This window comes from Aulostomus chinensis, chromosome 7, assembly GCF_037954235.1.
Source record: "Aulostomus chinensis isolate RoL2024-O1b breed Wild chromosome 7, RoL_Achi_v1.0, whole genome shotgun sequence".
Classification (NCBI taxonomy): domain Eukaryota; kingdom Metazoa; phylum Chordata; class Actinopteri; order Syngnathiformes; family Aulostomidae; genus Aulostomus; species Aulostomus chinensis.
In genome coordinates, this window is record NC_141326.1 from 17,355,451 (window position 1) to 17,376,830 (window position 21,380).

The 21,380-nt window shown below is 42.9% G+C and overlaps 1 protein-coding gene across 2 annotated transcripts; it reads right to left on the reverse strand.

The window, feature by feature from the left end:
* Window positions 1–467: 467 nt before the first annotated feature.
* Window positions 468–20,024, reverse strand: sema3e (sema domain, immunoglobulin domain (Ig), short basic domain, secreted, (semaphorin) 3E). Of its 2 annotated transcripts, none has more exons than XM_086208863.1 (17): window positions 19,027–20,024; window positions 12,162–12,322; window positions 11,840–11,899; window positions 11,435–11,554; window positions 9,490–9,583; window positions 9,128–9,244; window positions 8,774–8,916; window positions 8,555–8,669; window positions 8,068–8,137; window positions 7,839–7,983; window positions 7,320–7,545; window positions 4,799–4,890; window positions 4,392–4,433; window positions 3,793–3,959; window positions 3,499–3,566; window positions 3,161–3,294; window positions 468–2,237 (listed from the first exon to the last, which is right to left on the reverse strand). In XM_086208863.1, exons 1-17 carry the CDS (start codon window positions 19,136–19,138, stop codon window positions 1,740–1,742), a joined length of 2,364 nt encoding a protein of 787 aa, XP_086064989.1. In that variant the 5' UTR covers window positions 19,139–20,024; the 3' UTR covers window positions 468–1,739. The 2 variants fall into 2 exon arrangements, with proteins under 2 accessions (XP_086064989.1, XP_086064988.1); XM_086208862.1 differs by having other exon boundaries at window positions 3,499–3,569.
* Between the last annotated feature and the right edge of the window lie 1,356 nt (window positions 20,025–21,380).

Genomic DNA, 21,380 nt, shown 5'->3' on the forward strand with positions numbered 1-21,380 from the left:
GCTAAATGAGAAAGTGGCTCCAAAAAAACCAAAAATTAGGATTAAATTGTGAAGACTTTAGCCTTTAGTCTTGAAAAATGTAAATTTGGGAGTAGGAATTTTGAATCATCTTTGCTGAAATTCATAACAGTATACACAGGGATACCGCTTGAGTTTAGGGTCCTATAGTACATCAACGACCATGACCATAAAGTTTAATATGTCATGATATATTCAGAGGAATAACTCTCAGTTAAAGGGTGGTGAGTTCAGACATCCCAGGAACAGTTACTTTTTTTGGAGGTTTAATTGTCCACCTAACACTTTTAAGGTAAGTTAAAGTTTATTATTGATTGTTGACCCACAGAGCTGACACCAGGGAAGGAGGGTCCATCGATTCGTGCACGCAGGTATTTTGGCATTTTCAATTGAAAGTGAGAATTCTACTTGAAGTTTATTCAAGGAGAATAAGTAAAGACCTTGAGGGAGATAGTTTTTATTATGGATGACGTGAAGTTGTCGAAAACAATATCAATATCAGCAAGGCACACGATAGAAAAGGACCACCGGCAGGTTATTGACGAGGCTTAAAGCATTCGTTTTGCAGATATCTTTAGTCACTTGAACATTTATCGTTCTTAGAAACGTGGAGTCTGGTGTATTTACATGGCTGTCTGTGGGGTGAATGGTGTGGGAACTGAGGCAACAGGCAGAGAAAGAGAAAGAGAGTTAGACCACCCCTCGGTTTTAGTTAAATATAATGTTTGGTACTATACACACAATACTGTTAATATTTAATCACAAATATAGATGTAAACTTAGACCCTTACGATAACAATAATATTCAGCAATGTGACCACTCTCAGTTACTGTAACAGGTTTAGCAAGTGCTTTAAATATTTTCAGTGAGGGCACAATTATATTTAACGTGTCAAATATTAATAATAGTGGCATTGTGACATCATAGTGTATGAACTTTAGCTTTTTTTTAACCATACAGCCGTGACCACATTAGAATCAAATGAGCAGTATCATAAAAATTAAAGCGTTTTTTTTTTCTTTGTACAAAAACAACAGCACTAATAGTTTCCAGTTTATGACATCCATACAAGAAGTAGAAAACAAGGTAATAAGTTATAATCATACTGCCAAAAAAAATTAGAAAGCCTTTAAAACTTTCTTTGTCATTTTCTCTCATAACAGCTAATTGTGCCTTTACAGCACTCTTGCAGTCAGAACCGATCAAGTCATACTGAGGCAAATTGAGATGTTGAGCAGATATTTGGTGAAGCAGTCTCTGTGTGCGTGGGGATTGACAGCAGGGCTGTGTCGGGTCAATCCCCAGGAGCTGATATATATATGTTCTGTCTCCTCAAATCAATGGCTATGTCGCTTCATCAGTCGTCCGTGCCCTCGCAGGGGCATCTGTTCTCCACTCACACTGTCATTTAATGTGTTTACCCCGAGTCTGCACCAGATATTTAGATAAAACCAGACAAAAAAGGTCAAATGTAGCATTTTATAATTAACAGCATGAAACGAGTAAGTGATAAATGTAACTGGAGACGGGCAGCTACCGATGTTTGTTAATTCTCTTGTTTAAATGAAAGAGAAAACCTTTAAAACTGGGAACACGGAGTCTGACCTTTAGACTGTGTGTGTGTGTGTGTGTGTGTGTGTGTGTGTGTGTACGTGTGTGTACGTGTGTGTACATGCGTGTGTGTGTGTGTGTGTGTGTGTGCAGTCGGTATCTGTACTCCTCAGTTGTCCAAGGTGTGGCGGGGTGCTCTGTGGGTGTTTTCCTCCCCCCTAGCTTTCCCTCTCTTCTCACCACTTGGAGGAACATATTTTTTTTTTGTCTTTTTGCGTTTTCTATCAGAGCACCACACTCTCTCGCAGTACTCCTCGACTCTCTGGGCATCCCCATAGCCAATCAGTTGGAGGAAGTCCTTGTACCACAACCTGGAATGGGGACCTGGAAGTGAGGATGGAGCCAGAGCCCTGGGGCTGATGCTGGGACCTGGTGGGGGCCCAGTGTGGGAGTGACATGTGGATCCAGCTTTCTCTCCCTCACCATTGTTAGCCCTGTGGATGGCTGCCACCTTTTCTCCCCTGAGCACATGCAGAGTGATGCGCAGTAATGTATGTACATATCCGTGTTCCACTGTCTGGCACACGTACACACCAGCATCGGAGAGTCTGACGCGTAACAGAAGCAGCCCGTGGGAGGTCATGATAACCCGCTCATCGCCATGAACCTACAAGGAGGAGGAAATATATAGTAGTGATTTAGACAGATGCAACACTACTAAAAAAGAACATACAAATAGTGCCTGGGAAGTACTTCAGTGTAGCATGATACTCTGGTTTCTTTGAGGTATATCACAGTTCCAGTTTCGTTGTTGCAGTGCACAGAATGTGTTTTTGTTGTTGTCGTCATTTTTCCAGCACAAAGGAAGACAACCGAATTTGATTCGAGCTGCATTGAAAATTTGATTTGTAGAGCGGATCATGTCCAGATTCCTCTGGAAAATCCCAAGACATGAATGTATTTATTTTGCATTAAGAGCTAAAAAAAACTGCAATACTATTTACTTCAACTATATTCATCAGCAAAAACATTACAACCAATGTCAGGTTTTGTAGAGTATAATACAACAATCCTGCAATCAGCTCCTCCTTCATGAGGATTATTATGTTCGGTTTTACCGAATCTGTTTGAGAGAAATATTAATATGTAACCTAAATGCCATTTTTTTTGGGGGGGGGGGGCTGTAATTTGTGGTGCTATTCAACTGTCCGGTTTATACTCCGAATATTTTGACAACTTAATTCATATAAATAGGATGGGCAAAATATCGGATGCATCTATCAGTAAAACCCATTAACAACACCACGAACTAAAAAAACAAGCCTTCAAAATGACCATTAAAAGAAATCAGCTCCTCTCAAAAAATAAATGTATTGCAGGGCTGTTGTATTATAATATAATCAATAAAAAAACAGACAATAGTTGTAACGCTTTGGCTGATCGTTGTATACTGAAGTGCCCAAGCTACCAATATGTGTGACTTTTAGCATTAAGTTTCAATGCTTTCTTTAAAAATATTTCTTTCTCTTTATATCATTTGTTTGTGTTTTTACAGTTTTATGGGTTCTTGTATGTACTTCAAAAACACACCTCTCTTTTCTCTTTCCCTTTCTGTAGAAACCAGAGGACTTTAGCCTGAAGCGATCGAGGGACACACTTGAGCAGAGTGCTGTTGCTCTCTACGGCGTACACCAGCCTCTCCTCAGCTCGCTGCCATTGCTCATCTGCAAGTGCAATGACAGGGAACATAGAGTTGGTTGCTTCACCACCGCCGCCACTGTAAAAGAATCCTAACCTCACCTCAGCCCACTGCAGTGACACATTATATTTATATTCAGGCTAGTGATTCTGAGGAACAGCAAAATAGATACAAATTAGGATGCACGCACACACACGCACACACACACGCAGTCATTTGATACACTAACCATCAATTTGCAGTCCATTACACAGCTGGACGGCGTTGCCATGGCGAACATCCTGCCGCCTGAAACGTCTGCTGAGATGGGAGAGATAGTAACGTGTGATGAAAGTGTGAGGGAAGCAGTGGAAGAGGAAGAAAAGAAAGAAGTGATCAAGTGCATACTGATCAGTATTACATAACCTCTGGCTGTCATGTGTCTCAGTGCCTGTAGAGACATGGCAGCTGATGTCACACATACGCCGCCGTGTGTGTGTGTGTGTGTGTGTGTGTGTGTGTGTGTGTGTGTGTGTGGTGTTACCTCTTAGTGTAGACTCCAGCAGGATAGTATCTGGAGCAGGTAAAGCCATCCCAGGCGCAATAGGGGTCTCGGGCCAGACAACAATCTGCACATTCTGAGCCGTAGAGGTCACACTGATGCAGTTTGACCTGGGCCACACCCACATCTGATCCCACGTACAACTGTTGCTGTAAACCCCAAACCATGAAGGTTTGATATCAGAATTCAACAAATTATATCAGTGCAAAGTAACGCCAGGTGTTACAATGTTATCATCTTGTGGCTATACAAGAGAAGTGCAGGAATCAGGAAAAATCTATTATTTTTATGACGAAATCAAAACACAAGTTATCTATTGACAATTTAGAGTAAGTGGAGAACCACAGTCTTTGAATTAATTTAGATAAAAGAGGCCCAATGAGCAAGCACTTCTGTGACAGCGATAAGGAAAAACTGCCTTTTTTTACAGGCAGAAATGTCAAACAGACCCAGCCTTTATGTGGGTGGTCGTTTGCTTTGAGCTGTCGGGGTGACAGAAAGCGAGAAAGAGAGGGACAGAGACAGATGGCGATAGAGAGGAGGAGATAACGACAGGAGAAGAGTTTGAATGTTCGTCTTACCCTTTTTGGTGATATTATGATCTCTTTTATTGGTGCTGACACCTGTAAAGAGGAACAATTTGATTTAAATCAAACGCTGACATTGATTCAGTAGTAATCCCAATGTTACTGGAATAAAGCAAAAAAAAATGTTTTTTTAAAAAGGACTGACAGATTTATTTGTGACCCAGGCTTCCTGTTTTACTTCTTCCCATCATAAATTTACAGAAAAAAAGACTAGTTTTTAAATGAAATGATAAGTGAATAACTGAGAAATTTATTTCACCTCATCCAGCGCAATCAAATCAACACTGTAATATCCTCTAAATAATCCTCATGATGGAAATGCAGCAATGATGGCGAATGCAGAATTTATTATGCTACAATGTCTACATTGCCCTCACATTTTGCAGCTAAAAATAGTGTACCTTAAACACTTGCAGCTCTTCAAGCAGCACCTCCTCCATGGTGTCTGTGTCTTTGTTGTAGATTGTTATATATTTCAACACAACTGAGTCATCTGTTGAGAACAAGAAGCACCAGGCATGAATGTTACGACTCTTGCTGAGTCTAAAACCTGAACTAAAAAGCAGGCAAGACAATCTTGATACTTGAAAATCATGTTAGTAAAGCCTGATATCCATCACTCCGTGTTTTCCTTGGGAACTTTACCCTTTGCAGTCTTTCTTTTACTGCTGTGTATATAAATTATCTTTTGCTTGACGTATTTCTCTGACTTCTATTCAAGCTGAATTATTAAATAAAGGGTTTTTTCTGGTGTGGAAACGACAACTCTTGCTTAAACACAACTACGTGTAATGGCAAATGGTTCTGCCTTGACATCAAAATTAAATCCATCTGTTTTATTTTCTCAAGAAGGAAAAAGGTTTGCTTGGAAAATACATAATCATGTTTGTTTTCCTAATACTGTGTCACTGAAGTGTATCTGTTTGATTAAAAGGAGCAGCGTCTGGAGAGTGAATTCCATTCATAGATATGTTTCTAATAGTGTTTAGTCACCTAAAAAAAAAAAAAGGATTTGTGGTGTTTAGAATGAGCTTTTGCAGCAGATTGCATCAGCCAATCACCTGTCAGCGCAGTTAATCAACCGCAGCTGTGTATGATTACGGTCTACCTGACCAGAATGGTGATTTCTGAGCATGCGCGGAATCACACCTGCGGCTCACAGTCACGTATGGACTCTCGGCTCACTTTATCCAGGAGTACATGGCCGCGAATTTTGAAGCTGATGCCCTGCGGGATGTGGAGCAACATTACCAGAGAAGGAGCAACTGTCAGACGCGGATCAGCTGGCCACCACCACTGGGTTTTAAGCTAAGTGCTGCTGCTGTTGTGTCTCTTCGCTTCTGTGGATGTTGTTTCCTAAAACTTTGAAGCGTTTCCGGTCGCTGTTTTTCCAGAAATATTGTCTGTACTCACTCTGCACAGCTGTGGTAATTAATGCCAGTAAACTAGCTTGGATGGCCTGTCAGTTGTGTTGCTAGGCGACCGGTATTGATGGTTTTGTTTGCAGGTGATACATGCAGCCTATTTATCCCTCAGTTTACTATTAAGTTCAATGTGGGGCGTTCAACTGTTCTTTATAAGTTATGTTAATATTGGTGTCTAGCGTGTGTAATGAATAGTTGTGTATGTTGCTTATATTCACATGGAAACATTTAATCAGACTGAGATGATTGCATTTTCAGCTTTTGCATGGGCTCACGTTACTTGATCCCTAACCAGATTAATGTTTGTTTCTGGCTGTGTGGAATTTCATCAAAGCTAGCGCTGTTTGCTCGTCTAGTTATCTCGCTTTCACGCAATTTGTGCTGAAGTCTGTTCTCCTCCCACGCTTTTTTGTTAAAAGGTTGTCTTTTGAGGAATTCAGGATATTTTTCAGCAGGAAGTTTAGTGCTAACTCAAGCACGTTGTGTTCATGCTGTTATCTCGGTCATGAGGCATTTTAATCCCATCGTTCATGGGGGAAGGTTGCTGTGTTCCTCTTCCTGGGTGTCTGTAGAGGCATCATTCCAACTTTGCCCGTGTGTATGGAGGGGGCGGTGCGCCTGAGCTGGAATTTCTGGATGAGTTTTTTTTTTTGGGGGGGGGGGGGGGGTGGTTAAGGTAACTGCTTGGTATGACCAAATGGCAAGTATTTCATAGACCCCCCCCCCCCCCCCCCCCCATGTACTATTGTCTTGGTGCTGAAATATCTACAAAGGGAGCAGGCCCCCCTCCACAGGAATCAGTCATGTTGCAGCTGCTGTACAGTACCCGAGTTGCAAGTTGCTCCTGTTCATCATTGACTTGTGTGTGTGTGTGTGTGTGTGTGTGTGGGGGGGGGGGGGGGTGTGTGTGTGTGTGTGATGAGAGAACAGAGCTGTGTCATGAAAACCAAGACCGATGGAGAGAGAGACTTAAAACTGCATCTCTGTACCAAACTACATTGGAAAACAAACAGCGAGCATTTTAAAAGACCTTTAAACGTCATCCTACAATCCAATTAAATAGACCATAACTTGATGGATAGAATTGCTTGGTATCATGATGTATGTATGTGTACATTTTTTTTTCATAAATTTGATTTATTTATTGCAGTAAAATCACACCACAATCTCTGTGGAACCAGGTGTAAGCCAAGTGCACCTCCTGGGGACGGCTCTAAGCCAGCACTGTGTGTGTGTGTGTGTGTGCTTGGGATAGCGATTGATGTAACAGCATGTTTGGGACGTCCACAAGTACAACAATCTCTGAACAATAGTTATTTTGGCAGGAGTGGATGAAGAAAATCTGTTATATCTATGTGGGCCTATTAATCTCCTGCTCAGAAAGGTGAACATTGACAAGTTGTATACTGCACACTGGTCCTTTTTAACTTTGTAACAAGTAGCTTGCAACAAGTAGCATGCAGTTTTGTGATGTAATGTGGTGAGGATGTGTGCATACCAGTGCCTATGTAGAGAACGTGGTAGTGTCCATCCTGGGCTAGGACCTTGTCTACTGCAATCTGGGTCAGTTTTCTTCTTTGTGGCTCTGTCTGCAGCAGGATGGGTCTACGGTGTTGAGGAAGGACAGGACGATACATCACGGGATGAGACCGCACAAACCGCAAAACCTCATCAGGAAACTCCTTGGAGCTGGAGAAGCCTCCACCGTTCACTTTACTAGCACACTGTGACAGATTTAGGGAGAATAAAGGAGGGAGCACAGGCAGAGAGAGGAGGGTCATTTATTGCCTTGGCACGGTATACCATGTTTTAAAAACAAAAAGCTGACATGCTTTAGTCTTGCTCAGACTGTCCCTGCATGACCTGCCGAGGTAGTTACAACAGTGCTGACATTCGCCGGAATGTACCACCTGCTAAAAACACAGGCCCTCTTAAAATGCAGATAGAACTGTGAATGCATAATGTTGCAGCATCAAGGAAATCCTGCTAATGTATTTTTAGAGCCTGGCCAACTCACAGATCCAGGTCGAGGGTAGGGGACTCTGTCCTCATATGGTGTCCAGTGATGCTCAGGTTTCTCCCGAAAGGCAAACGGACCATTAAATGCCGCTCTGATGTCGTCCATGTGATAGACACATACAGCATAGCCTTTAAACACGGCACTGCAAAAGACGGCTTTATTAGCGAGCTGATGGCCACCACAAATGTGGCCGTGTAATGAAAGCAAAGTGCCATCCTCTGCTCACCTGGTTGTGCTAAAGAGGCCAAAGATTTCTGGGTTTTTCCCGTCCTTGTTCGTGAGCACAAAGATATCCTCTGAAACACAACAGGCACATCATTTAGGTTTTGTTGCCTTACTAAAAGCTTTTGTTGTTGTTTTTTTGTTGTTTAGTTTTTTTCTGGACAGTTTTGAAGATATACAAACATAAGCCAGACATCGTTTGATTCCTAGTCTCATTGAGACTGGCATGCTGGTATTTTGGTGAAAATGTGCCAGACTACAGCCTTTTTCTTTTTGGGAGCTTTAAATCAACATCTCCCAAATTCATATTAATATCTTCCAATTAAGTACTAATGTCATTTAGGCGGTGTTGGGATTCGATCCTTTACCAAATGTGTGTTAGAACTACAACAGAATACCAATCCGACTTGAAAACCTCAGCAAATGGCAAAGGTGGATGATAAAGCAGAGCAAACGGCAATAAATCAGATGATTTGCAGAAAATGTCCCACCGAGATCATCAAAGTGAGTATCGATGCCGTTGGGTCCAGCCACTGAGCAGATAAGGCGAGTTTTCAGGAAGGAGCTCCATCTATTCACCAGCATTCTCTGTCCTCCCTGGTCGTTCTGAGGGATGAAGGGGGATATAGATTGTGATGGCGCCTCCTTTCTTGGCTCTCTAGCCGAGCGTACACAGCATATAAACGTGTATATTGCATTCGCATTCTCACCGCACAGACTCGTCCAACACGGGCGTAGACAGCCTTGTTCACCACCTCCGCATCCTGCACTCGTTCAGTGAAGAAGAAGTAAACTTTATCATCCTCCCTGTCGTCGTTGTCGGGAAGAACTGCTGAACCCACAAATTTAGGCTCTGCTGAAGGAAAGCGTATTCAACAATAAACTTACTTTTTTTCTTTTCTGTGATGCATTTGTGAATAGGCGAATGAAACGTGTCAAGTAACAGAACAGTGCAAATGCGTTAATTGTGAAATATAAATTTTATTTAATCAAAGCAACATCTTGGATTTTTATGGCCTATGCGTGCAACAGATTTCAAAGGACATATCTCTTTGTGCACAAACCGTTGAGCTGCTGCTTATCGTCTCTCTCAGTGCGTGTGTAGGTTTGGTTGTTCAGTCGACACAAGGCCCCGTCGTTCTCCCAGTAGTCGGTGTACAGGCCTATATACAGCTCTCCTCCTAAGGTGCACGCAAACATACAATCAGGAAAAATGTAGCTGATACCAGGGTTTGTAAGACTGCCCCTTTCAGTTTGATGGAAATCCTGAAATGTAGAAACACCACAAGATGGCAGTATTGAATCATTGGATGTCAAGAAAGGGAGCTGACCTCCTCAGTGTGGAATTGTTTATCATGTAGTCTCAGCTGTGCTTCTAATTCTACTGATGGTGCGATGCAGGATGACAGGGTGAGCAGTTTCTTACTTGAGAGCGTAGATGTGCAGGGACTGTTTGGGTTATACGGACAACGTCCTCTGCCACTTGTCACGCCCTCGTCCTCAAGAGCAAACAGCCTATCCTGTGAAGAATACACAAAGCATGCACAGCGCACACACACACACATGCACAAAGTTATTCACACATGTATATGAGTACACGCCTGCACATGAATGTAAAAGGCGGGCGGACATCCAGAAGTTAACAAAACAAACCATATGATGCATGGAGAGAGAGAGGTGATCAGAAAGTGATGGATGAGGAGAGATGAGACAGGGAATGATGGATGACCAAATGAAGGACTGGTGTCTGTATAACCAACTCAGCTCTTATATCATGGGGAGTTCACTACTTACACTCTTCTGATCTGGATACTCTGCTCAGCAGGTGGGACAATCTCACACACACACACACACACACACACACACACACAAGTCTGAACTCCCCGAGAACACACAGCTCATATGTTGTGCGCCACCACGGTGTTTACAAGTGTCACGAGCAGATCAGAGAGGATGTCACTGATTTATGAGTCGCCCTGGAACCCCGCTGCGCTCTGACTGCAGCCCCATTTACGACTGTACCTGAGGTTGGGTTCCGGGTTAAACTCATCCATCATGTACGTGATCAATCAACATGAAAAAGAAAACAGGCAAAACTTCAGTCTGCATGTGCTGCCTTTTTTTTTTTTTTTAATTCAAATACCTCAGCCAGTATCCATGACAGGTTTTTAGCCAGTGGGTACCATGATAAATGAGAAGAATTTATTTTATCAGCTTATCATTTAAGGCTTAATGGTAATTGTAGACAGGATGTAAGTAATCTCATACAAATCATACATGAGATTTATGTCAGGCTTTTTATTGCTCGGAGGGAGATTCTGTTGCATATACATAAATCAACCAGTCATAGCTAATCCAGTTTTGCTCAAAGGACGAGCATCCCAATGATGTGAGTGATGGCTGAGTGTAGTTCCTGTTTAAAAGATGTTACTGGCCCTGCCGACCCACTGAGCCAGTGAAAGAATGCAGGATGAGAGGCTTTCTCGCCTCTTATCTCTCTGAGACACACACACATATAAACACTACACCCGAAAGGCCTTTTAATGTTTGACATCTGGAGATACGCGCCATACTGTAGACTGACATGCTCACACAGCCCTGTGCTGGACGTTTCACGTCCAGATCATCATTATGGACGTGTAGAGCCTACACATCCACATCCCTCTCAGGCAGCTGACCCATACACATTCACCCTGCTGTGCTGAGACGGAACATGAATCCTGCCCACCCTAAAGCTCCCTCATACACCTGGCCTTGTTTACCTGGCCAGTGCTGAGGAGCACAATGTGACATTTGGCTGAAGATGAAATGCGGAAATCTGCTAGATTTTTACTGGATAACAGTTTTCCTGACTCACATTCTCAGACCAGCTTGTGCAGACTTCTGCACGTCATGAAAGTAGTTTTTTGTTTTTTTTTCGTTTTGTCGACCACATCGTTACTTTTTTGCAGCACTTTCAATCGAAAATGTCATGTCATGACCCCAATCTACTGGTTTTCTGCTTTGATAATTATAATAACCCCCAAAAATCTGGGCGTCAGTTCAGTGCATGACTTTTCCTGATGAATGGGAATGTGTGAAGAGAGCCAGTGGTTTAACAGTTGTCCATTTCAGCCTCGAGGAGAGCACAAGTCATGGTATTTACTGTATGGATTGGATAGTACTTGGCAAATTCTGCTAATGGAAGAACAACAAGGAAATGATCCAGGCCAGGTCAAATAAATTCTGTATTGTAAGAAATCTCCCATAAATCATGTCACTGTTTTGTTTCACGATGAAATGATACCTGGCAGGAGAAACATTAATGAATACCACATCGGCTGCACATTTGGCTGTTATTACAATACTTAAATTTATTACTTAGAACTCACCTGCCCTGTGTGTCCCACCCTGACCAGGGCGCAGATGGGGCTGAAAGCTCCCGTTCCACACAGCAGTAAATGGGTTTGGTTATACTGCTGCAAGACCTTTATGTAGTTCGCACACTCCAGCTGTTGGAAGAGTTAAAGGAGTTGGATGGAGGGAGGGAGGGAGGGTGGAGTGGAGGCTTGTGAAGGAAAATTTAGGCTGCTCAAAGGAAATTGTGTAATGGCAGAATGCCAGGATTTTCCTGCGTCGTCAATGGCATCAACCCCCCAGGTTAAACAAAGGTTAACAATTAGAACAGTATGTCAATCAATCAGTGCACGCTGGTATTTTCTGCCATGCCTCACTACCAACATCCAGCGAACGTCATTCATGTGTAATGCCAGTAATATTTTCCTGCTTGAACTTACTTTTTCCCTCCCCTTCATCAGACATTCCTCTATCTGAGGTTCAGTGCTGGCCCACTTGATCTGAAAGAAAGAGAACGCTGTCATCTCGAAAATGGGATTACTTCATTTTAAATTGAATTGGGAGCAGAAATTGTTGATTATTTTTGAATGTTCCAACCATTTTCATCAAACATTTCAAAACATTCCAGCATTACTTAATGATTAAAATAATCTCACAAGGTTGTTATGCTGGTACTTAAAATCAAATTACTGTTTTGTGTTCCTAGTGTGTACACCTGTCTCGCTCCCTCTCCCAAGCAGGCATGGATGAAAACAGGCCTACCTCTCTGTGGTTTGAGTTAACCTGGTCCAGGTTTAAGGAGAATAAAGTATTCTTGGCCCCCACATAAAGCCTCTCATGGCCCTCATCCAGCAACATGGTCTGAGGCTGAAGAGAAACTCCATGCCCCTGGAACACCCAGGTCCTGTTCAGCTGACAAAGCTCTGCACAGATAATATCACACCAAGAGGCAGAGAGTGGACAAATGAACAACCGAGTAGATGCGGTACTCACTCGTTGGTACAAACTTGATAAATATTTGACCAAACCCTCCACACATGGGATGCTGAACTACTCCAGTAACTTGTGCCTGGGTCTGACCTGCTCCCATGGCCAAGGGCACGTTCCAACATATGTTTCTAATTCATTATTTCCCCAAAGCATGGCACCGCAGTTATCTTTTCATCTCGTCCCTTCCTCCCATGTGGCACCCAGCCTCCACTCACTCAGTCCAGCTGTCTTTGTCACACTATGGGTCATTGGAACAGTCAAAGACCAACAATGTCTTCTGTTTTGTTTTTTTTTAACCATAAAGTTCGTGTCTGTCTTTTGGACCTTTTTTATACAAGGATGAAGCAGCTTTATCAGACAGGAAATGGAAATGTTCTCTAATTGTGAGATACTTTAAGAGACAGGAAGTATTACTATTAAAAAGGAAGTGGTGGAGCCTGATGGATATGTCATGAATATACAGTAGATATGAAAACACATCAGAGTAACCACAGAGCTTTTCAAATATCCTTTATTCAGATTCTTGTCAGACGCAAACATGGAACCAGATGTGTCTAACCGATTGAACCTGACAGACTGCTTCACGCTGCCCCGTGAGCTTCTGGGAAGCGGGGAGGACCTTCATGCTCGACCTTGGGGTGAAGGATTTAAACTGAAGCCACAGAGGTGTGCACTTCCTGTGCGTCTAAATGCCATGAAAAGCTTTCATAACACAGACATAGTTGGAGCAAGTGTCCTTGTAATGGCATGAAGCAGAATCTGGTGTCTGTTAGCAGAAATGTGGAAACATCAGAGATTCATTTCAACACACACTGCAGGGATAAATCCAAACACGACTGCATTATTCACTCTAAATGTCCGATACATTCCTCAGCAGTGGAAAAAGTTTCATCAGACATTCATGCATGACTGAAATGCTTTGCAAACTTTTCAACTAGCTCAAATCATGCTGAGGTGTCTCTACACGCTGAGGTCGAGAGGGATAATTGTGCGATTTGCTTTTCTTGCATCTGTATATTTTTACTGATACTTGATCTCCCGGGTAGATGGACAGTGTTTAAGCCATTTACCCAAAGTAGCATACAGGTTCTTTATTTGTTTAAAATAGGATTAGGTATCCACAGAGGAGAGTCGACGTTGTTGCTGTCAAGGTTTCAACGTGCAAGCAGGCAGCTGTTTGTTTGACTAGCATTAGATCTCTGTCTGTTTGGGTGGTGGAGACTGCTGGGGAGATGTGGCAGTGGTGTTCTGCGAGGGCTCAGACATGTTTCCTGTAATTATCTAATCCACACACTAGAATCTCTCCCTCTCTCTCACCAGCAAACGCCACCGAGTTGCCTCAGAATTAAGCTGAGCTTGGCTCTGGCGCCGTACCCCACCATTACATTCCAACATTTCTACAAGTGTCAGGCTGGCTCTCAAGACGGGCAGCTCCTCCTTTGTGTGAAGTCGAATCTGCTACCACTTATTTAGATGACAGACTCAGATGGCTATTTAAAGTGATGGAGTAAACAGCGCATCTGCCAAACCCATTTTCTCTCTAGTTTTCACTTGTCTCAATAATGATGGGAGGCAGCTGATTCATATGATGTACACACCTTCTGAAACACACAAAAGTGAGTAAAAAAACAAAAACCTTCCTCACAGTATAGAAGCATAACTTTAATCTGGTTTATAATCAAAGAGCTTGAATAATCAGTTTAATTAGACATGATTACACACTATAAAACACAACTGGTGCATCTTTTGATTGCGCTGACTCAGATGCTTCAACGCTGTTAAAAAGCGTCCTTCTCTGTTATTACGTGCACCAGTTAAAGACGGTTGCTTAGAATAAAAAGGAGGCTGAGGGGATTTCTGTATTTCCGCTCACGTTCTCCTCCAAAAAGTTTTCTTTTCTTGTCATCCTCTGCTTTTTTGCCATCAGCTAGAGAGTGTGTTTGTGTGTGTGTGTGTGTGTGTGTGTGTGTGTGGGGAGGGGGGGGTTCTCTATCGGCAAGTGAGACACAAGGCCCTGCTGTGATCCCACTTCAAATGGAAAACACACAGTCAAAAAGCTCCCTCAAGACACCCTTCATCTGACGAGTGTTGAGAAAAGATTTGTTGAAGTGAAATCAAAATAAACTTTAAGGTCTCCTATGCATCCATGCACAAAAACATTGCAACAGGGAGAGCAAAGTGTGTGTGTGTGTGTGTGTGGGGGGGGGGGGGGGGTCTCTTAGCAGTGGATGTCAAAAAAATCAAGATGCATGCACACAGGAGGTCATAAAAAGCCTTCCTGGGGAGAATTAAATGTGCTCCTATTATTGCCAAAATGAAGCACACATTTCAGATCTGACATTAAACTTGTGGGAGGTGATTTTATATTTTCTCAGAAATAAGATGCCATTTTCTTATTGAGCAACGGGACTTGTGCTGGAACAGAAACAGAGATCGTTATTAAAGTGAACTGGAGTTGAAGGGGACAAAATTAAACAGGGAGTCTGTTCTCCCTTTGCTGTTGATGCATGAGTGTAACTATGGAGCCCCTGTGGGGGAAGGGTCAGGAGCTTGAAGTCTGGGGTGTAATGCCATTATCGGTAACGGCCTTGCTCCAAAATCCTCTTTCTTTTTGTGTGTGTGTGTGTAAAGCTAAATGAGAGCCACATGGGTGTCTCAGGATGATGGTATATGTTTATAGTACACAGTAGTTTATGCACTATTCACATAACCTTTGGTAAGCAAAATCCACCAGGCAGTCCTCTATCGTGCAGACCTTTATCCTGTTTTTCCTCTCTGATATTATTGCAAAGATGTCTCCGAAGGCTCAGACTGTCGCTCCCTCTCTTCTCTCTCGTGTCACAAACTTTAGTCATCTCCTGTTCCTGCTTCCTCCACCAGGAAGAGGTCAGAAAGAATATTAGACCAGCTGCCTTCCCGGTGGACATCTCATTAATGAACTGGAGAACACTTACGGAACACAATGGGATCGCAAATGCTCGGTGATGGAGGTGAGGGTGGAGAGAGTTTTTTTTTTTTTTTTTTAATTCCTTTGCTGACCTAAAAGGTGGTACTTATCTAATCACCACCACCCCCTCCATTTCCCTGTGGTTTGATAGAACGTATGACTGCCCTCTGGCCAGGAGCCAACGTGGTGAATCTTAATTGTAGGTTTCTGCACTGCTCACCTTGCACATTTACGTTGAACCCCACCCCCCTCTGATACACCCCTTATTTCTCTTCAGACAGACACAGTTGTAGACCATACTGGTATTCCCCTTCTGAGGAAAGTCACCTCCAGCCTCCAGCCGTCATTTCAAGGCTGTGAACTGTAGGGAAAACATTTTCGTGTCAGGAGAGGGAGGTTAAAAAAAGACACGGGGGGGGGGGTGCATTAGTGTTCTCCCAATGCTCAGTGTTCTCTATTTTCAATAAAATGTCTGTACCTTTAGACTTTTGCTCTGGATTGCTCATCTTGCAGTTTATTTTGTGTTGCACCACGAAGAAGAGCGACATTATTACATCCTGCCTCCTTATAGTCTCATTCATATTTGTGTGACGGGAAACACCCATAGCGTGATTAGACTCAGTCTTGAATGCTTAAAGCAGCTTTTATTTAAAGTCTGTGAGGTTAATGTTGGACGAAAGTAAAGAATGTATAATTAATTGATGCCAACATATGTGGTAGGATGTTAATTCTGTCAGAACAGCTCAACATCAGTGGCTAATTCAACATCACCGCTTAAAAAATATTTCCATCATACTGATGCATTGAGACTTGTGTGGTTGTGGGAGGGGTGACATTTTAAGCTTCATTAAGGAAGGTATGCATCCTCCTGAAACACTGCTAGGCTGAGATCAGCTGTGTTGAAGAGGCTATATGCAAGCTCCGCCCCCTACTGTACCTGCACGCTGCTGTGACTGACACACACACGAGCCGTAAAACACCTTCATTAACCGTTGCTGAGAGTTGCTGCAAATATAAACAAGCCTGGAGACATTAATAGGCTGCAGCCAAGAGCCCATCTAGATCTCCTTTAACTGTGTCCAAAGTAATATAACAACACAAAAGTTAGCTACAAGTTGGTTACAAAAGCCTTGTTTCGTCTATACAGCGAGTGCACCTCACTGCAGGGTATTTCTTCACATAATGGCCATGGAATGGATGTGATGTTAACCTGCTGTTTTTAAGTTCCTTGGAAGCTGTGCAACCAAAGATTAGGGTCATCTCTGCCCCAAGTACAGGAGAGAGTCTGTGACTGTAACTCAATACTCCACATGATTTAGGCAACAACCCTTTGGCTCTGCAGTTAATTGGGGGTTGAAGCAAATGAAAGGATGCCTGGGATGAAAGTGCATCAGATGGATTTGAATTAAAGTCGCTGGTCCAGAAGTTGAGACTAGAGGAGATGGGGAATTCGACAAGTGAGACTGACGTCAAAGCATGCAGAAATCAATTCCGCTTTGTAGTAAGGTCGTCCTTCAAACGCACAAAATCATCCCTCAGGAGGTCCTTTCCAGAAAGCAGCAGAAAGTTGATCTCAATCTTATTGATCCCACACCAGGCGTCCATCCATCGAACCACAGGCAGGTTAAAAATACTTCACTGGTGATATTCTACATATTTCCTTCCCATTACCATCATTTTCTCAAAAAGGAGGATCAAGATTTTCCTTTCTGTTTTGATAGCAGTTTATGATGATAATATTTCCTTTGCGCGAGGGGTGAATGGTTCAAAGGTTTCTTTTTTTTCTTCCTGAACAGCATCCAAGCTACCAGCTTGCGAAGACTTCACACTACTCTGCCAATGCATACTGTATGAATATGTGTGTGTGTGTGTGTGTGTGTGTGTGTGTGTGTGTGTTAGTATGTCCAAAAATCATTGGCAGCCCATGGGGCAAATACGAATGCTTAGATGTTTTCCATTCCATCATGATAAGATCCCACTGCAGTCTGTTCACGGTGCTCTTTGCTAGCCAGAACATGTATCACAAAAGACCAAAAGGGATAGAGAGTGTCAATCACAGTAGCAGCGTTCCCCCTCAGGGAGTTAGTAAATCCCGTGGTATTAAAGTCACGATTATAACGGATTATCATGAGAATTCAAAAAGGTGCAAAACTGGACACCTAAAGTTATTTTTCCTGAGAAATCCCTGGTATAACCTGTTTATGGCTAAGCACCTCAGCTGCTCATCTGCTTCCTTTTTACTGCTACTTTTAATAATAAAAAAAAAAACTTCTGTAAAGTTGTTGATTTCTTAATTTAATTGAAAAATGTGTCCTACTGTGTTTTATTGCAGCTGACCTCCTGGATCGGGGGAAAAATGTAGCATGCAGCATATCGGTAAATACCAAACCTCCTCACAGATGAACCAGACTTGTCAACTCCCGTAAGAGCTAACAGCGCTGTATTTATGAGTTATTGACCATTCAAATTCCACACCTATATTCAACCATGACTAACAGGCTTATGTGAAATCATCACTTTCTGCTGCTATAGAGATCAAAGAAACCAGAGGAGCAAAAAAAGAGAGCAGTGTTTACTCTAGAGTTTTGCCTACAAAGATAAAACCCTCTTTATTGTCCGAGAGATACACAACAATCAGCCGGCATATCAGTGCATGCACATCCATATCACACACTCCCACACAAATGTAAACAGGCACACCTCTTCTCTCTCGCTCTCACACACACACACACACACACACACACACACACAGCTCTGACCATTCCCATGCCCAAATACTTCCTCAGTCGCTCCGCCACTATGGCATGACAGAAAGCCACATTGTGGATTCTCAGCCACCATGACTGTGGGACCAAAACAAACCACAAGCCAGCTCCTTGAACACTGACAGTTCATGAAAAACAAATGTGTGCACATCACATCGCTGGCACAGTGACTTTTTCTTTTAAGCTAAAACATAAATCTTCGATGAAGATCTCATTACAGAGTAATGATAACTTAGGGCTTGTTTTCCTCACTCTGAGAAGATGCTGCTTTGATCCCTTCATTACCTCCGCCGAGGAGATTATATTTTAATCACTGTTTGTTTGCATGTCTGAACCTCGGCAGGATTGTGCAAAAACTACCAGGCTGATTTCCATGACTCTGGACCGGAGGAGTACAGCATGGGATCATTTTGAGGCATGTCCGGGAATTTATTTGCTATTTCTTTAGCTATAGGGCAAAGTTAATCTGTCAGGAAATATGAAAGGGACCTCAATAAAAGAAAAAAGATCCAGTGAATTTATTTTATGAATGTATCCAGGCAGAAGGCTGTTGGCCTTGCTGGAGTTAACAGTATGACTGGTGCACTTTAGGTTGTATTGTTCATCATTCATGCTCACATGAAGGGAAAGGAACGTGGCATATGAAGTCATGTTGATGAAAACCACTGTAGATCTTGTCAGTGTCACCAGTAAAACTGTGAATGTCACTATAAGTCCAAAGTGGAGGCCAATTCAAGTGTGATAAATTAAATTCAGTATTCACAGCTGTCAGTCATCGGAGAGAACATCAGTTTAAATTCAGGATACAGTTTTGCTGCATCACCACCGTTGCAATGGTGCAGTACATCTGAACATCTGAATGTGTGCAACATAATAATCTGCTGCCCAAGTGATGATGAATACAAACATAACAAGTGCTCCTTACCTTTGTGGGAGAGGCGTATTCTTGGGTAAATGCTGTTAGCGGTGTGAGCCGTGCTCACCAACATTAATGTCAGTGTCAGATACACAGTCCCTCTGCACGCTTCCATCCTCATGGAGACACACACTCCACATTCATCTACACAGAAAGCCTGCAAGTACTCTCAACATGGGTAGCGAAGTCTATGACAAAGGAGAAAGTCCACTCTTCTTGCTCTTGTAGTCCATACAAACAATGTTGAATTAGGGCTAATCTTAGATCCAATGAGTCAATGTGAGGATCAGTGTTTTGATCATCATCACAATGTAGATCAACTAGCAGCTTCTATACAGTCTCTGCGTTCCCCTATAGCAGTCTGCTGGAAGCTGCATCCACCCACCACCTTGGTAGACAGGATAGGGCTCTGGCTATTATTCTTGTTAGGTCTTAGTAACCAGGGAAAAGAGAAGTCCAGTTGCTATATTCACGCCGCAGTGCCCACTGCTCTGTCCATATGTCTGTCCTTCTGTTTGTCTCTTTATGGCCAGCTCAGATCCACTGTCTGCGATTTAATGAAAAAAAAAAAAATCCCACATTAGTTCCACAAGGTGATACTGCTGCTGATTTACCAAATCTCAGTGCATAGGTGTATCCCAGTAGGCAGGCAGGCAGAGCGGAAGGTGCTGCACTTGTATCTTCAGGCTGCGTTACTCCTTGAATCCACTGGAGCCAGTCATTCTCTGGATGGGAGCCCAGGAAAAGAGAGTGGGAGAGGGGAGGAGTGGAGAGCCTCGTGTCTGGCGTGCTGTCTGTCTGTGCCGGGGAAGAAAGTGAAGCTGAAGCTTCTAACTCTGTTCACACTTGAGGGGAGGTTCCAACCCTCAGCTCTAACATTAATGAGTCAGTAGAGATGGTTTCTACCACTACTACTGACCTGGACAGAGGCCACATGTCATGGAACTGTGTGTGTGTCCATTTGATGGGCTGAAAATGTTGTGCTCCCTCCTCTGAGATCCCTCTCTTGCTCCTAGGCAGCTGGATTAAGTGAGCGGTGTCTCCAGAGCTCTGTGACTCTCACCATGCCGCTCTCCTCTAACTAGCACTGCCTCTCATGTCACTCTCCAGACCACCCCTTAGTTCTCCTCTCCCTCCTCCCTCACCGTGTTCTTTTCACTCCTACCTCTGCTGCATTAACATCGACCTGAGCCAAGGTTTTCAGCCTCTTAACCATGGCACTTCTGTCATTTTCAATTATTGTCCTCTTTGTGTTTGTTTCCATGCAGCTGTCATTATTACTGTTACCATGGATTTTTATGTCCAGGGTTTCTTTTCACGGCGTTGTCCTTCTCCCTCGCCCATTTAATCTTGTCCTCTTGTCTGTCATCACATTTCTCCTGCTCTGTCAGTTCCCTAAAACCCAGTTATTAGTTGTTCTTCAGCCTGACACTTCCTGTGTATACCAGAAAAGCTTTTTCTATCTGCTGATATTCTCTCTCTTTGTTGCTGTTGTACTCTCCGAGTTCCAATACGTCACTTTTGTCCAGGTGTGCTTGTGTAAGGGAGTACAGTACAGGTGTTTACTCTCAAGGTTCCCACCTTTTGTGAATGCCATTATTGAAAACACACAAAGAAACAGGCCTCATCGTTCACTGCAGGGATGACGTATTTTTGTTGGCCAACTTTGAAGTCAACTTGGGTTCCCTCGATTAAAAGCCAGTGGGATTTCGGATAATTGCAGAAAATTATCTAAAGCAAGCACAATTTTATGGGACTTCCATGTTGTTCAGGAAGATGATCTTCATTAATGAACACTTTTCCTTTCAGACTTAAGCATCACTAGAACTAGTTTGACATCTTCTTTTGTGTGTGATGATGTTCAATGTCTGTAGCCTCATTTACGCTCTAGTTAGGAGCCGCCAAGTGTTATAAATGCTTAAAACTTAATGAGTCCAGTATTCATTTAGGTATATTATGCCCTAGGAAAACAAAAGGTTACAACACCACACTTTGTTTCAGGAATTTAGCCAAAGACCCATTCAGAAATGTGCTCCTTTTGTACATTTACAACGGGGAAGTCCCCCATGTGCCGAGTTCCTGGAGCAGTGTCGTGTGTCCCCTGTAAAGCCCTCTGCAACATCTGTTTCTGTCTGTGTCTGTCTTTTTCTCATTGCTCTGCAGTGACACCAACATTAAGTCATAGGCTGATCCCCTAACGTGCAACTATCCCATCAGTTGGAAGGGGAAAAAAAGTTTCCTTTGTTGCTCTCATCTGTGTGTCTGGTTCAGTTTGTGTGATGAACACAGGGATTTAATTAGAACATTTCCCAGTGTTAATCACTCATAATTGAGATCTTCTTTCATGGTGGAAATGCAACCGG

Bases quoted from the DNA above. Each gene is read 5' to 3' on its own strand.
- sema3e (XM_086208862.1), bottom strand. From the start codon at position 19,138: ATGAGGATGGAAGCGTGCAGAGGGACTGTGTATCTGACACTGACATTA. The intron at 12,323-19,026 runs GTAAGGAGCACT...TTATCTGTGCAG, and splicing joins AATACGCCTCTCCCACAAAG to AGCTTTGTCAGCTGAACAGG. The intron at 3,295-3,498 runs GTTAGTGTATCA...TTGCACTTGCAG, and splicing joins TAATGGACTGCAAATTGATG to ATGAGCAATGGCAGCGAGCT.